Source organism: Dermochelys coriacea, chromosome 10, assembly GCF_009764565.3.
Source record: "Dermochelys coriacea isolate rDerCor1 chromosome 10, rDerCor1.pri.v4, whole genome shotgun sequence".
NCBI classification, from domain to species: domain Eukaryota; kingdom Metazoa; phylum Chordata; order Testudines; family Dermochelyidae; genus Dermochelys; species Dermochelys coriacea.
In genome coordinates, this window is record NC_050077.1 from 58,819,989 (window position 1) to 58,833,905 (window position 13,917).

General features: G+C 38.4%; 1 protein-coding gene across 1 annotated transcript in view; it reads left to right on the forward strand.

Annotated features, from left to right (window-relative positions):
- Positions 1-13,917, forward strand: part of ADAM10 (ADAM metallopeptidase domain 10) — a 145,508-nt gene that overhangs the window by 77,793 nt on the left and 53,798 nt on the right. The window contains exons 5-6 of the mRNA XM_038419140.2: positions 8,218-8,321; positions 12,038-12,187. Of these exons, the coding sequence (XP_038275068.1) occupies positions 8,218-8,321; positions 12,038-12,187 (254 nt within the window). The remainder of the gene's footprint in view (positions 1-8,217; positions 8,322-12,037; positions 12,188-13,917) is intronic.

Consider the following 13,917-nt stretch of genomic DNA (forward strand, 5'->3'; position numbering starts at 1 on the left):
GTCCAGATGCCCTTCTTGGGTTTACTGAAAAGTTGTGGTGCGGAAAGGGTGTTTGAACTTGACCTTTTGAAGACGCATGCTCCTCTGCTGGTCAGCTCTGCAAAAGCTGGAGCTATGATGATGGGCTATTTCAGGACAACTGGAGAACCAGAAAGGAGCTATGCTTCCTACAGGAGTTTAAAAGCATCAGAGAAGTGCTGCCTAAGCCATTGTGATTCAAGGAAGCATCATTACTTTAGCACTCACCATCACAGGCTATTTTGGCACCTCCTCCTCATTCCCCAAGATCAGAGTAATGCCCACACTGAAATGAATGGGCAGTCCTTGCTGCCCTGCTGCTCCTTGCACAGCAGAAGTGTAGTGCCACTGTTTGTTGTTGTTTTTTTAAAGTGGATATGAGTTCTGTTTGGAACTATATTACTCTGAATACTAGCATAGCCACAAATTCTAATAATTTATTGTTCTTGGAATGTACCGACATCTATCAAAAGGATAATAATTAATCCAAACTTGTTTGGTGTCAATATTCCAATTGAACAATTAAAAGCCAGCAGAAAAAGGTCCTAAAAAAGTTCTAGTCTCATCTCAGTAAATTTTCTCTAAAAAGTTGCCGTCTTGGGAGGGATCTTGATTTTGAGTAGCATTTGCTATATAGTAAAACAGCTTGAAAAATTCCTGACTGCAAATGTGGTATCAGTTGTACCGGAATCTGAAGCCAACTCCCTTGTTAGAGATGGTAGGCACAATCAGCTAGTTAGTGTCTAGATACAATGATAATATGGCTTGGTATGTCTGTGTTGTATTTTGATATCCCTTAAAACCTCTTTAAGGTTGCTACTGCACAAAGGGCCTCTTGTCCCCTAAAGCTTTTTGGAACATGGTACTTCAAAACCCCATATTCAAATATGAGAAAACCCTAGAAAAATACTCATTTAAGGGGTCTCTACATATCTCTGAAAAGAATGCTACGGTTATAAGAAAAAACAAACCACAAACTTATAAGTCCATTACAGATGTTAGTATCATTCTTTTGGAAGTGGGAAATATCTGCCTAAACTGCAGGAAACAGACTTTAGGAAATCCCTCAGTGCATTCTTAGCTTCTTAAACTGTGATCTTGTTTCCTGGAAAGGCAGCTCATTGTTGACAGATCCCACCAAACACTATTTTCGTTATTGGTGGCTGCTGAACAGGTCACATTGAAGGTCCTGTTGGACTGTAAGAACAAGAGTCCTGATTTAGATTTGTGGTGGCCAGTGAGTGTTTTTTTGTTTTGTTTTTTTTTTTTTTTAAAGGAAGGGGTTCCTGTTGCCACCCTGAAGATTGATATTGTGTGTGTGTGTGTGTGTGTGTGTGTGTGTGTGTGTGTGTGTGAAATCTGCTGGTACATGTACTGTTGGACATCACTTTCTATTGGTCGTCACCCTTTAGCTCACCAGAATTTCAAGTATGAGGTTTATCTTGGAGCCAGGCAACTTAGTCCAATAAAATCATCCTAAACTAGCATTAATTTTGGAAAAAATCCTGGTTAATTCAGCAATTAAAAAAAATACTTTATTGCATGCCACAGCTTAGGTCTCAGCTATCCTCTCTAAAAATATTAAACAATACAGAACGTAAGAGCACTTATGAGGAAGCTGACATGCCTAATTGAGTTAAAAAAGGTCTTGTGATGACATGGTCACTAGTTTAGGGAAAGCTGCCAAAATCTAGTAAAAAAAAAAAAAAAAAAAATAGCTGAAAAGATCCTGGCAACAGTCACTGAACATTCATTATCAGTAAAATTAAAAAATAAGTTGGAGAATTTGACTCGTGATGTCATTCTTCTTGCAAACAAGACGGTTTACATAATCTTTATATTTAGGAACTGGGCCATAAATCATAGAATAGAATAGAATCATAGAATATCAGGGTTGGAAGGGACCTCAGGAGATCATCTAGTCCAACCCCCTGCTCAAAGCAGGACCAATCCCCAATTTTTGCCCCAAATCCCTAAATGGCCCCCTCAAGGATTGAACTCACAACCCTGGGTTTAGCAAGCTAATGCTCAAACCACTGAGCTATCCCTCCCCCAATAGCTTATCTTTGAAAGTTTTCATTTTGATAGAGAAAAATTGTTTTAAAATCTCTCTGTGAAACACATTTAAGAAATAGTTTTTATACAATTTCCATCCCACCATCAACCTCAGCCTGGACCAGTCCACACAAGAGATCCACTTCCTGGACACTACGGTGCTAATAAGCGATGGTGACATAAACACCACCCTGTATCGGAAACCTACTGACCGCTATTCCTACCTACATGCCTCTAGCTTTCATCCAGATCATACCACTCGATCTATTGTCTACAGCCAAGCGCTACAATATAACCGCATTTGCTCCAACCCCTCAGACAGAGACAAACACCTACAAGATCTCTATCATGCATTCCTACAACTACAATACCCACCTGCTGAAGTGAAGAAACAGATTGACAGAGCCAGAAGAGTACCCAGAAGTCACCTACTACAGGACAGGCCCAACAAAGAAAACAACAGAACGCCACTAGCCATCACCTTCAGCCCCCAACTAAAACCTCTCCAACGCATCATCAAGGATCTACAACCTATCCTGAAGGACGAGCCATCACTCTCACAGATCTTGGGAGACAGACCAGTCCTTGCTTACAGACAGCCCCCCAATCTGAAGCAAATACTCACCAGCAACCACACACCACACAACAGAACCACTAACCCAGGAACCTATCCTTGCAACAAAGCCCATTGCCAACTCTGTCCACATATCTATTCAGGGGATACCATCATAGGGCCTAATCACATCAGCCACACTATCAGAGGCTCGTTCACCTGCGCATCTACCAATGTGATATATGCTATCATGTGCCACCAATGTCCCTCTGCCATGTACATTGGCCAAACTGGACAGTCTCTACGTAAAAGAATGAATGGACACAAATCAGACGTCAAGAATTATAACATTCAAAAACGAGTTGGAGAACACTTCAATCTCTCTGGTCACTCGATCACAGACCTAAGAGTGGCTATACTTCAACAAAAAAGCTTCAAAAACAGACTCCAATGAGAGACTGCTGAATTGGAATTAATTTGCAAACTGGATACAATTAACTTAGGTTTGTATAGAGACTGGGAATGGATGAGTCATTACACAAAGTAAAACTATTTCCCCATGGTATTTCTCCCTCCCACCCCACCCCCCACTGTTCCTCTGATATTCTTGTTAACTGCTGGAATTAGCCTACCTTGCTTAACAAATTTATTAGAGCATAAGCTTTCGTGAGCTACAGCTCACTTCGTCGGAATGCATCCGATGAAGTGAGCTGTAGCTCACGAAAGCTTATGCTCTAATAAATTTGTTAGTCTCTAAGGTGCCACAAGTACTCCTTTTCTTTTTGCGAATACAGACTAACACGGCTGCTACTCTGAAACCTACCTTCTTGTCACCATGAAAGGTTTTCCTCCTTTTCCCCCCCCTGCTGCTGGTGATGGCTTATCTTAAGTGATCACTCTCCTTACAGTGTGTATGATAAACCCATTGTTTCATGTTCTCTGTGTGTGTGTATATAAATCTCTCCTCTGTATTTTCCACCAAATGCATCCGATGAAGTGAGCTGTAGCTCACGAAAGCTTATGCTCTAATAAATTTGTTAGTCTCTAAGATGCCACAAGTACTCCTTTTCTTTTTATATAAAGTCTGTGCGCTGCTACACTATTTCTCTCAGGTAAGGAAAGCTTGTTAACTATATTCTTTGAAGTCACAGACAATGGATTAACAGAAAAATCATATGTATTGAAGAATCTTCTTAATTGGTTAGAGTCAACAGCAAAAGTAATATTATGTGGCTTTGTAAATTTCAGTGTGTTCTAGTGTTAAACCCTCCAAGAAAAGTTAAGCACTCACCTCAAATCCTAAAATAGAAAATGAAATACTACGTTTTTTCTGTTCAGTCTTTTCTATGACTGCCTACTACCTTTTTCTTCTGCGATAGTGAAAGTGTGTGTAACGTTGTTTCTGGGGTAGAAAAGGGTATGGGGAGGAATATATGGTGCATTTCAACTTGAATTATTGGTCTTCCTTTTTGTTTGTTTCTTTTTGCTTGAGAATGATCCAGCACCACGACTGCTTGCTTTGTTCTTATTCTCGCCCCCCTCCCCCATGCATTCCTTCACTGTCCCACCACCAGAAAATGAAATCCTCCAAAAGATGATGGATTTGTTTTTAAGGGCCTTTAAAAAAAACATACCTTATGATAACCTTTGCCAGTATTAAATTTGCAACAAAAATTAATGTGACCTTCGTTACATCATGTGACTAAAGCTGATTATGAACATAATTGGATTTAAGACACAGCCTATTTAAAGTTTCCCTGTAAATTCAATTCCCCTCCTTCACAAATATGCAGCTGGCAGTATTAAACAATAAAACATCAGACAGACTACTGCCCACGCTGGGTAGAAGTATAAATATTGTGCACTTGTCTAGTTCAAAGGTTTTCCCATAGAATGAAGTATTGCTGTTCCGAGTTGTGATATTTCATTGAAAAGAAGATACGAGTCTTCCAGACATTTCTTGTAATGCAGCCATATTTTCCAAAGACATATGGACAATAGATCCTACAATATTAACAGTGTATTAAACTAATGGACTCTTGTTTATGAATAAACAAGTGCTGTTTCTCAACCTAACTTTGAAAAGCAGTTTTTTTGAAACTTGCAGACTACGCAAAGCAAAGCTCACTCAGCTGTTCAATAGTGCAGTAATCTTGCTGCAAATATCTAACTCAGGAACACGTAAGCTATAAGAAGATCAATGCTAATTATTAAATATAATCAAAAGGTTATTTTTACATATATATCAGCTTGAGATTTAATTTAAAGCCACAATTTGTGCTGAATACTGTATCTTTAAAACTAGAGTTCACTGTATGATATACTTCCATTTGACTCTAACATTCATCCCAACTTGATTCTTTGACATCAGGAATTGGGATTTGAAAGAGAAGGCTCCCATCTTGCGTTCATTTCCATGGATAGGATTCAGGGAAATGTACAATGAATTCATTTGACATTGAAATAGAATTTTAATGTAAGTGGATAGAAATTTATTTTTCTTTGAAAATGCAAATTTCAAAATAGTTTTAAAATGAAGTTGTTTTTGGCAAAAGTGATTATGTAAACTTCCCCTTACTCAATAGATATGCATGCCCCTTTCTGTTTTAATCACATCCAATTCTTTACTGAAAGTCATACTTTTATTTTGCCTTTCACCTAATCAGCAAAATGGTTAACAAGCTGATTCATTTTAGAAATTTAGTGTTGAGTTTGTGAGGGACAAAAAGATCACAACTTTGAATGCAGTTCTCGGGTTCTCTGCATTGTCATTTAGAAAGTCCTTTTTACTTGTAAACTGAGCAAATTTGAATTCGAAGTTGGAGAAAATCAATATGGAACACCATTATTTCAATTTTAGTAAATTTTTCACTTTAATTTCTTAAGTTAAATATACAATAAATAACCGTGGCTTGAATTTCTAAAAGGAAATCTGTAACGGTAAGCTTAGACACTGCATTCTTGCCTACTGTGGAGTTATCTGCTATTTAAAGAAATTGTCATTTGTTCATGCCAATTGTCTAGATAATAGCATTCATTGTCCTAGTGGCATGTCTGTCACTCTTAACTCCTTTTTTGTGCACAGGATATTCCCATTCTTGCATCTCCTTTTCCCATAAGGTTCCCATTTCTCTTCTTTATTCTTCCTATTTTAAAAGCCAACATTTTCCCTAAATAGTAAATACCACTATTTGTATCTATGAAGTGGCCACTGCACATGTAGTGGGTGCCACCTATAGTTGTACTGTACCATGTCCTTATTCTCATATCAGGAAGCACATTTCTATTACAACAGGAAAACACTGCCATCTTGCATTTCAAATTGTTTAAACAAACTACTTTTGTTTAGTCAACATTGTGCATGCTTTCTTTGCGTTGTAGTATCAGTGATTTATGCTACTGAAAACTAACTAGTTTTGTGGCATTGATCTGGATTCTGTACTCTAGGGGTATAGTGCAGTTAGAAATAGATTTTGAAGTTTATAACAGTTGTAGCTTAGTTTCCATTAACAATCAGATTATAGTAATTCTAAATTTTGCTCTTCTCTCTGCTTCTCCACAAAGTTGTTTTCATTTTTTAAAGCATGGTGTGGCCATGTTTACATTAGCCTTTCAACAGAGTAGCTCTATTGGTTGTGTCCCCCCCCATAGTGTGATCTCGCACTGACTTAGCTCTTTTGGCAAAAGCTCCAAGTCTAGATGCAGTTGTAATAGTACAGTTTTGCCAGTATCAGTTTTGCTCAGGGTGGGAGTGTAAAATAAGCTGTAACAGTAAAAGCGTAGCTTTGCTGGTGTAAACTGCCTCCACACTAGGACCACTTTGCTGGTATAGTATACAGGTCTACTTATACCGACCAGTAAAGCACTCCTACTGTAGACATAACTTATGGTTACACTCTGCCAAAACACTGACCAATAAGCTGTATTTACTGATACATCCAGTAAAACCAGAATGCCCCTTTAAGGTGGGAAACTGAGGCACAATATAAGCTTAACCAGTTTTTTCCTTTGTAAATTTCAGACAAAATCATTATCATTTAGTTTTTGATCATATATAACACAATAAAATGGAACAGATGGGGTCCAAGTTACTGACTTCTGTTGTACCGGAAAGCTCTCCATTTCATGATGGTCATCTCAGTCTCTGGACTGGTGTTCTCCAGTTTGAGCCCTTGTTCGCTTGGGTTTTCATACATTCTGTTCTTCTACATCATAAAAAGCATCCTAAATTATTTGTTAACTTAACCTTTATTTTTCTTATTTGAGTTAGAAATTTATAGGGAAGAACATTCCCTAATGTCAGCATATTCTTATATTTTCCAAACATGGGTTTTTGGAGATTTTTTTGTTCAGTTTAGTAGCAATGCTCATAAATCATTGAAAATCCTACTGTTACAATTTGAAGAACTTATTCAGTCTAGGGCCAAGATGTTTAATTGTTCCCCAACAGCTCTGAAAGTCTTTTGAAATATTCAAGTACCATATGACTTGTAAGGTTCTTTTAATTTTGTTTGTAGATGGCAGGAGAGGTTATAAAATACAACCCGTGCAACCTGTAAATATTCTACAGACTATTCAACTTGGTACACTATAGCACAATCTTCAGGCAACATGGTCCAGTTGCTGGAAAATGGGACAGGGAATTAAGACATGAATTCTTTTCCCATTGCTGCCATAGACTTACTGTGCAACTGTGAACAAGTCACTAAATTTCTGCGCCGTAGCTTTTCCTTTGTAAAAAGAGATAACACCCACCTGTAAAATTCCAATCATTACGTAAAAAAATGGTTCTATGTATGGCCTAGTTTATATAAAATATATACTTCCCATAAGAGCAATATATATATATATATATATATTTGAATGTTTAATTTTAAGCTTACATTGAGTAGTCACTAGTGATTGTTTTGTTGTTGTCATATTCATGTTAGTGAGACTTAAATTTGTGGGTTGATGAGAATAAAGTTGCTCCAGTATAGTAAGAAAGTTCAGAAGTGAATGAAGGATTTTAAAATCCGTCACTTGTTACTTTACATTAACAGAATGCCTTGGGTAGAATTAAAAATGACCAATATTGTAAAACAAGTAATAAGATAATTTCCTCTTACCTACCAGGACCTGATTTCAAGGTCTTCCTTTCTTCAGCAAGAATTCATGACATCATTAGAACCAAATTAATGTAAGGAATACTTCTTTAATGGCCAATGATGTCATCAGCTCTTGCAGTGGAATCAAAATCCTAAACAGTCTGGTCAGATAAATGCTTCAGTTCACTTTTTTTAAAGCTTATTTTTCATTCTAAAACTATCCATGTTTTAGTATTTTTTAGTATTTTAAGTTTCACAATTCATTTTTGTGTGAAAGAAAGTAAGAAAAATTAAGTTAAGCTTGAAAAAATTCAGATATTCTGTTGCATACTCAAGTTGCAATCTCTGAAGATTGATGCTTCAAGGAAAAAAAATCTAGTGAGCAATATTGGACACTAACTGAAAATTAATCTGATACTTTCACATTTTATACATAAAAGTAAAATTTAAACAAATATTCAGAAGTTGAAAAATCAAAATAACCTAATTTTCCCCACATTTTAGAGTATCCTCATAAATATGGACCACAAGGAGGTTGTGCAGATCATTCCGTGTTCAAAAGAATGCAGAAGTACCAAATGACTGGTGTAGAGGAACCAACAACACAGGTATAGCACATGGTATAATGGATCCTATTGATAAAATGAAAATTAAATATTGGTATTGCTTCTCTGCATGTGCCCAGTATTCCTTCACTCTTTTCCTAGCCGACCTCACCTGCCCTCCGCTCAGAGTTGCCCATACAATTTCAGAGGACTTCTCCAGCTTAACAAAAGTATCTGAAAAATCATTTTCCTGTCTTTAAATTGTTTATATTTTGAAGGCTATTTAAATATATGTCCAAAAGTCTACATTTCTGAACACAGGTATAGTGTGTGTGTGTGTGTGTGTGTGTGTGTGTGTATGTATGTATGTGTATATATATATATATATATATATATATATATATATGTGTGTGTGTGTATATATATATATATATATATGTATGCTAGTTGGTATGTTCATGTCAGTGAAGGTGCATATGTGCACAGGTACTTGGGTTTCAGTTGAGAATATGTTTTGTATACAGAACGGAGGTCTGGCTAGATGTTAACTCAAGGTCTTAGTTATTTGACTATTCTTACAATATTATAGAGTTGGCAGTAGCCACTCCATAATTAGGGTTGCAAATGAGTTCCTATGAGTACCAGTCAGACTTTGCTTCTACACTACCTAAAATCTGCAACCAGCCACGTCAACCATGGAACTGAAAAGTTAGTCACACTGAAAAGCCTATTTGTTTGTTTTTGTCTGGCGACTAGCAATTCAGCTTTAACCCACTGAAAACTAACCAGCTTCCTAAGGTTTCTGGGGAGAGGGAAGAGTGGTTGGTTCTTTAAGAGCAATCTATTGGTTACAGGCGCAGGGGACCCAAGAGTTTGTCTGCAAGTAGCTCATTTTGTTACATGTAGATTCTCTGTACTATATCCATCACTATGGAATTTGAACGTCTTCCAGAGGCAAATTAAGGAACATGAGTGGAATGAGCCTCAGAATGACTGCAGCAGGCAATGAAAATTTGAATGGAAAGGTACTTAAAATTTACCCAATGTGGAGCCCTACTTCTTTGGTTCTCCTAGGATGCATAGGAGTTTAGGTGTTCCTTATGAGAACCTTGGGAGATCCACAGGAAGGAGGGAAGAATTGCCCCTCTGTGCTGTCCCTTTTAACCTTCTTAGTCTCTTAATTTCTCCCCTCACTGCCTACATATTTTGAAATGTGCACAGAGCAGGGGATCCCCTCCTAGCAACCTTAATATCTTCAGCAAAGACAAAACGCTCTTTAGTGGATATTAGGAAATGCACAGATGAGGGCTTCCACTCCTGCAGACCTCAGGAAGAAAATCATTCCAAATCCTTTGCTCTGCCAAGTTCCATATTAGTTCTGAAAGACAAAACTTGGTTATGAAATTATTAAGGTTGCAGATACATATCTGAGTGTTACCTTTCAAGAACTAGTTAGTTTAAAAAAAGGCTAAAAATTAGATAAGGTTGTACCCCTTAAACACAACATTGCCTTCTTTAAAAAGAACCTTCACTCCACCCTCAGTAAAAACAGCACAGAGCAAACTCATCGATGAAAACCATAATCTCCATAAAACTGCATGTTCATATAACGTTAAAAACCATTATTGTAATCTCATTCTTTCTTCCATTGGACTGTGACTTAGTTTAGACAATGGTTTGTGTCTCATTTTCATAAGCACTAAAATTTTCCTTTTTATATATCCACCCTATATGTTAATATATTTTTGGAACTTTCAGTGAGGAAATCCTGCAAATACAGCTAATTACACATGAAATATTCTCTTTCTTTCCTTCGTTCCCTACATATTCGGGAAAGGGCCACAAAGCAAATTGCATCCATTTTCTGTCCTTGAAAGGTAAAACCTAGTTCAGATGCTAATGGTTTAAATTAATTTTACTTTCAACAGACCTGCTCAGATAGGATTTGCAAAGTGCTTTAGTGTTTTAGGAGCCAAAGTCTTACTGAAAATCAGTGAGAATTGTGTTAAGTCACTAAGATGCTGTTGAAAATTGCACCTACAATCCCTTATGCTACAGTACTTGCAACTTTATTTTAATTATCTTGCTTAATACGTCAACTTGCTAAATTGAGTCTTTCAAAGCTGGCAGTATCCATCTCAGATCCTACTGAATAATCTCTTACATTATGGATTTGCTCCAAGTCCTTGTCTCTAGCTAAAAATGATCTTTCCAGTGTTAGGAATGTCCTGATCCTTAGTGTGGATGGTTTAGACTGTCATGACTATTTTCAGAGCTGTCCAATAGATTTACCTTCAGCGGTTGGATGACACTGCTGAAAAAAGCACTGGTAGCCAAAACCCTATTTACACTGTGGCTCAAGAAATTGCTAACACTGGTGCAATTGAGAGCCAGGGCAGATGGATCCAGTGTTGGGAGTAGCAGGACTTTTTCCCCAAAACTGCCATGTGTAAACGTGACCTACCAGAGGATGATGAGGCATAAATAGGGCCCTACCAAATTCATGGCCCATTTTGGTCAAATTCATGGTGGTAGAATTTTAAAAATCTAACTTGTATGATTTCAGCTATTAAAATCTGAAATTTCACGGTGTTGTAATTATAGAGATCCTGACCCAAAAAGGAGTTGTCTGGGGAGGTCGCAATGTTGTTGTAGGTGGGATTGCACTACTGCTATCCTTACTACTTTGTTGCTGCTGAAGGCAGCGCTGCCTTCGGAGCTGAAGAGTGGCAACTGCAGGCTGGGAGCCCAGCTCTGAAGGCAGAGCTGCCTTCAGTAGCAATGTAGAAGTAAGGACGGCATGGTATGGGACAGAGCTGGGCACCAGGGTATTGTACGATATGGTATTGCCCACCCTTACTTCTGAGCTGCTAGCAGGCACTACCTTTGGAGCTGGGCCATCGGCTGCCGCTTGAAGGCCGCCCAGCTCCAAAGGCAGTGTAGAAGTAAGGGTGGCAATACTACAACACCCATAAAATAACCTTGCAAGCCCACCCCTCACTCCTTTTTGGTCAGGACCCCCAATTTGAGAAACACTTATCACCCCTATGAAATTTGTAAAGTATACGGTAAAAGCACACGAAAGACTAGATTTAATGGCGGGGGAGACCAGATTTCACAGTCCGTGACACATTTTTCATGGCAGTGAATTTGATAGGGCCCTAGCTATAAAGCAGTGAATGCAGCTAAGGCAAATGTGTTGGCTGTCAGTGCTCTGAATGGCAGAAATAGTGGATGCATTATTCTGGCTGTTTGGCAATACTTCATTCCACATTCAAGCACACATTGGAGTGTTTCAGCTTGTTCAGGTTAATGACTCCTAGAGTAGTAATGATCTTAAGTAACAACCTTTTTGTTGTGGTGAGGAAACACTTCTAGAATTGATTTTTATATCTACAAATTGGATTTGTGTTTTTCTTCCCTATTGCATAGAGCTACATACTTTCCTATTATGGTTTCCTAGGTTTTAGAGGCACAGAATTCCTGTGATATGATGGTACCAAAACTTCTGTTTTTGTTGGCTATATTCTAAATTACATGGCTAAACTCAGAGGAGTTATGACTAAAGTGTGCTTATGAAGTGGATGACCTACTTGAAGTCTAGCCTAGTTCAAGATTTAAGAAACTTTTATATAATAAATAGGATAATAGAGCTTTTTATGTGTTTTTCTCTTAAGAATACTGCACTCATGTAAAAGGCATTAGTGTTTTTAAATATGATTTAATTTAAAAGAATATGTACAAAATTAATGCTTCATTGCTTTCTTATATATGTATAGAAACCCTACAAAGAACATAACATCAATGGTCCTGAGCTTTTAAGAAAAAAACGTGCAGCTCAAGCTGAAAAAAATACTTGTCAGCTCTACATTCAGACTGATCATCTGTTCTATAAGCATTATGGAACAAGGGAAGCTGTGATTGCACAGGTATTTGTAAGCCTTAGTCACTATTTCAAGAGTCAGCTCTTTTTCTCTTTAAGAGGGAATGGTCTAGACAAATGAATGCATTTTTATCATGGTGCTTTTCATGTTTAGGTCTGTTTAAACTTTTTCATCTGCTACTGCTATCCTGGCATTATTAAGGCAGATTTCTTATTGACCCACCACAAGGATACCACATGCCCAATGTTCAGAGGTGCTAGGCACTTGGACCTCTCTTTAATGGGAGTTGTGGGTGTTTAGCACCTGTGAAAATCAGGGAAAAGAGTTCCTTTTGGAAATGTCAGACTTGTATGAAAGTCTGAAAAAATGCTATGTTAGCATTTCAAGAGGAAAGCTACACAATGTAAGCTCTGAGTACTTTCAATTAATGACAGTGGGTATGTCAGCAATGCAGCTGGGAGCATGGCTTCTAGGCTGGGTAGACTAGTCATACTACCTCTGCTTGAGCTAACATGCTGAAGCACTGTTGCCATAGCGGCACAGGTTGTGGCTTAGGCTAGCCACCCAAGCACAAACCCAAGGAGTCAGGAGGACTTGGACTTGGGTGACTAGCCTGAGCCCCTCGGCCTGTCCCACAACGTCCACACTGCTACTTTAGTGAGTCTGTCTACCTGTGCTGTGATGCGTGTTCCCAGCTGCGGTATAGACGTTTCCAGTAAGACCAACTCTTATAGAGACAAGGTCAGTAGATGGTCAGTGAAGCAGTAGGAAGAAACTAAAAGTAGACAATCCTCACTTATTTCAATGAATTCCTAACCAGGAAATTTACTTTTTTGGTTCCTCTTGTTTGCAAAAAAAATATCTAGGTAACACGTGTTACTACTTCTTGAAGTGTTACGTAGCTTCACAGCCCATTTTTGCATCCAATTTAATGTAGATTATTAGTTCATTAGACTGTACAGCTACAATTCATTATGGGTAACGTTTTCAGAAGTCCCCTAGTCCCATTTTCAAGAGCGAGTTAGATACTTAGTCACCTAATGGAAAGTCAATGGGACGTAAGAGCCTATATCTCTTCTTTGAAAATGGGGCTTGAGCTCCTGAGGTCTACATCCACAAAGGGACTTAAGCTTTGCAACACTTCAAACTTTTAGGTTTCCAGCTGCCCCGTGGAATCCTTAGCCCCAATTTAGGCAATGCATGGTGAGAGTTACGTGCATAAGAATGGGATTCAGAAAAAGACAACAAACTGAATGGGGAGCAGCCTAAGCTAGCCAGTAGGAAATACTGAGGAAAGGGATGGGGTTTAGGCCCTGGCACACAAAGGTAGTTAGGCACTTCCCTCCAACCCGGAGTTAGATGCATATTTCAGTTCAGCATTCATACTTGTGAACCCTCTTGTGGAGTTGTGTACTGAGCTTTACAGTCAATCTTTGGTCCAATGAATATCTATTTATATAAAGTAGAGCAGTTTCAACAGGAGAAATTGAGTTAGGGTGCTCACCTGGAATGTGGGTAAGCTGCATTCAGGCGCTTGCTCTAAAGCAGGCACAGTGGAGATTTGAAAATGGGTTTCTCCTATCCTAAGTGAGTGCCCTGACTATTGGACACACATCCACCTTCCCATTCCCCCAAATTCCTGATCTGGTAATCCCCAGCTGTCTCATTTTTCACAGATTAGGTGTGCTCTAAGCACACCTAATGGATTGGGCACCCCAGATGAGAAAGGCAGAGGAATGCTTAGTTTGAGAATCCCACAGGTGTTAAGGTGAAAG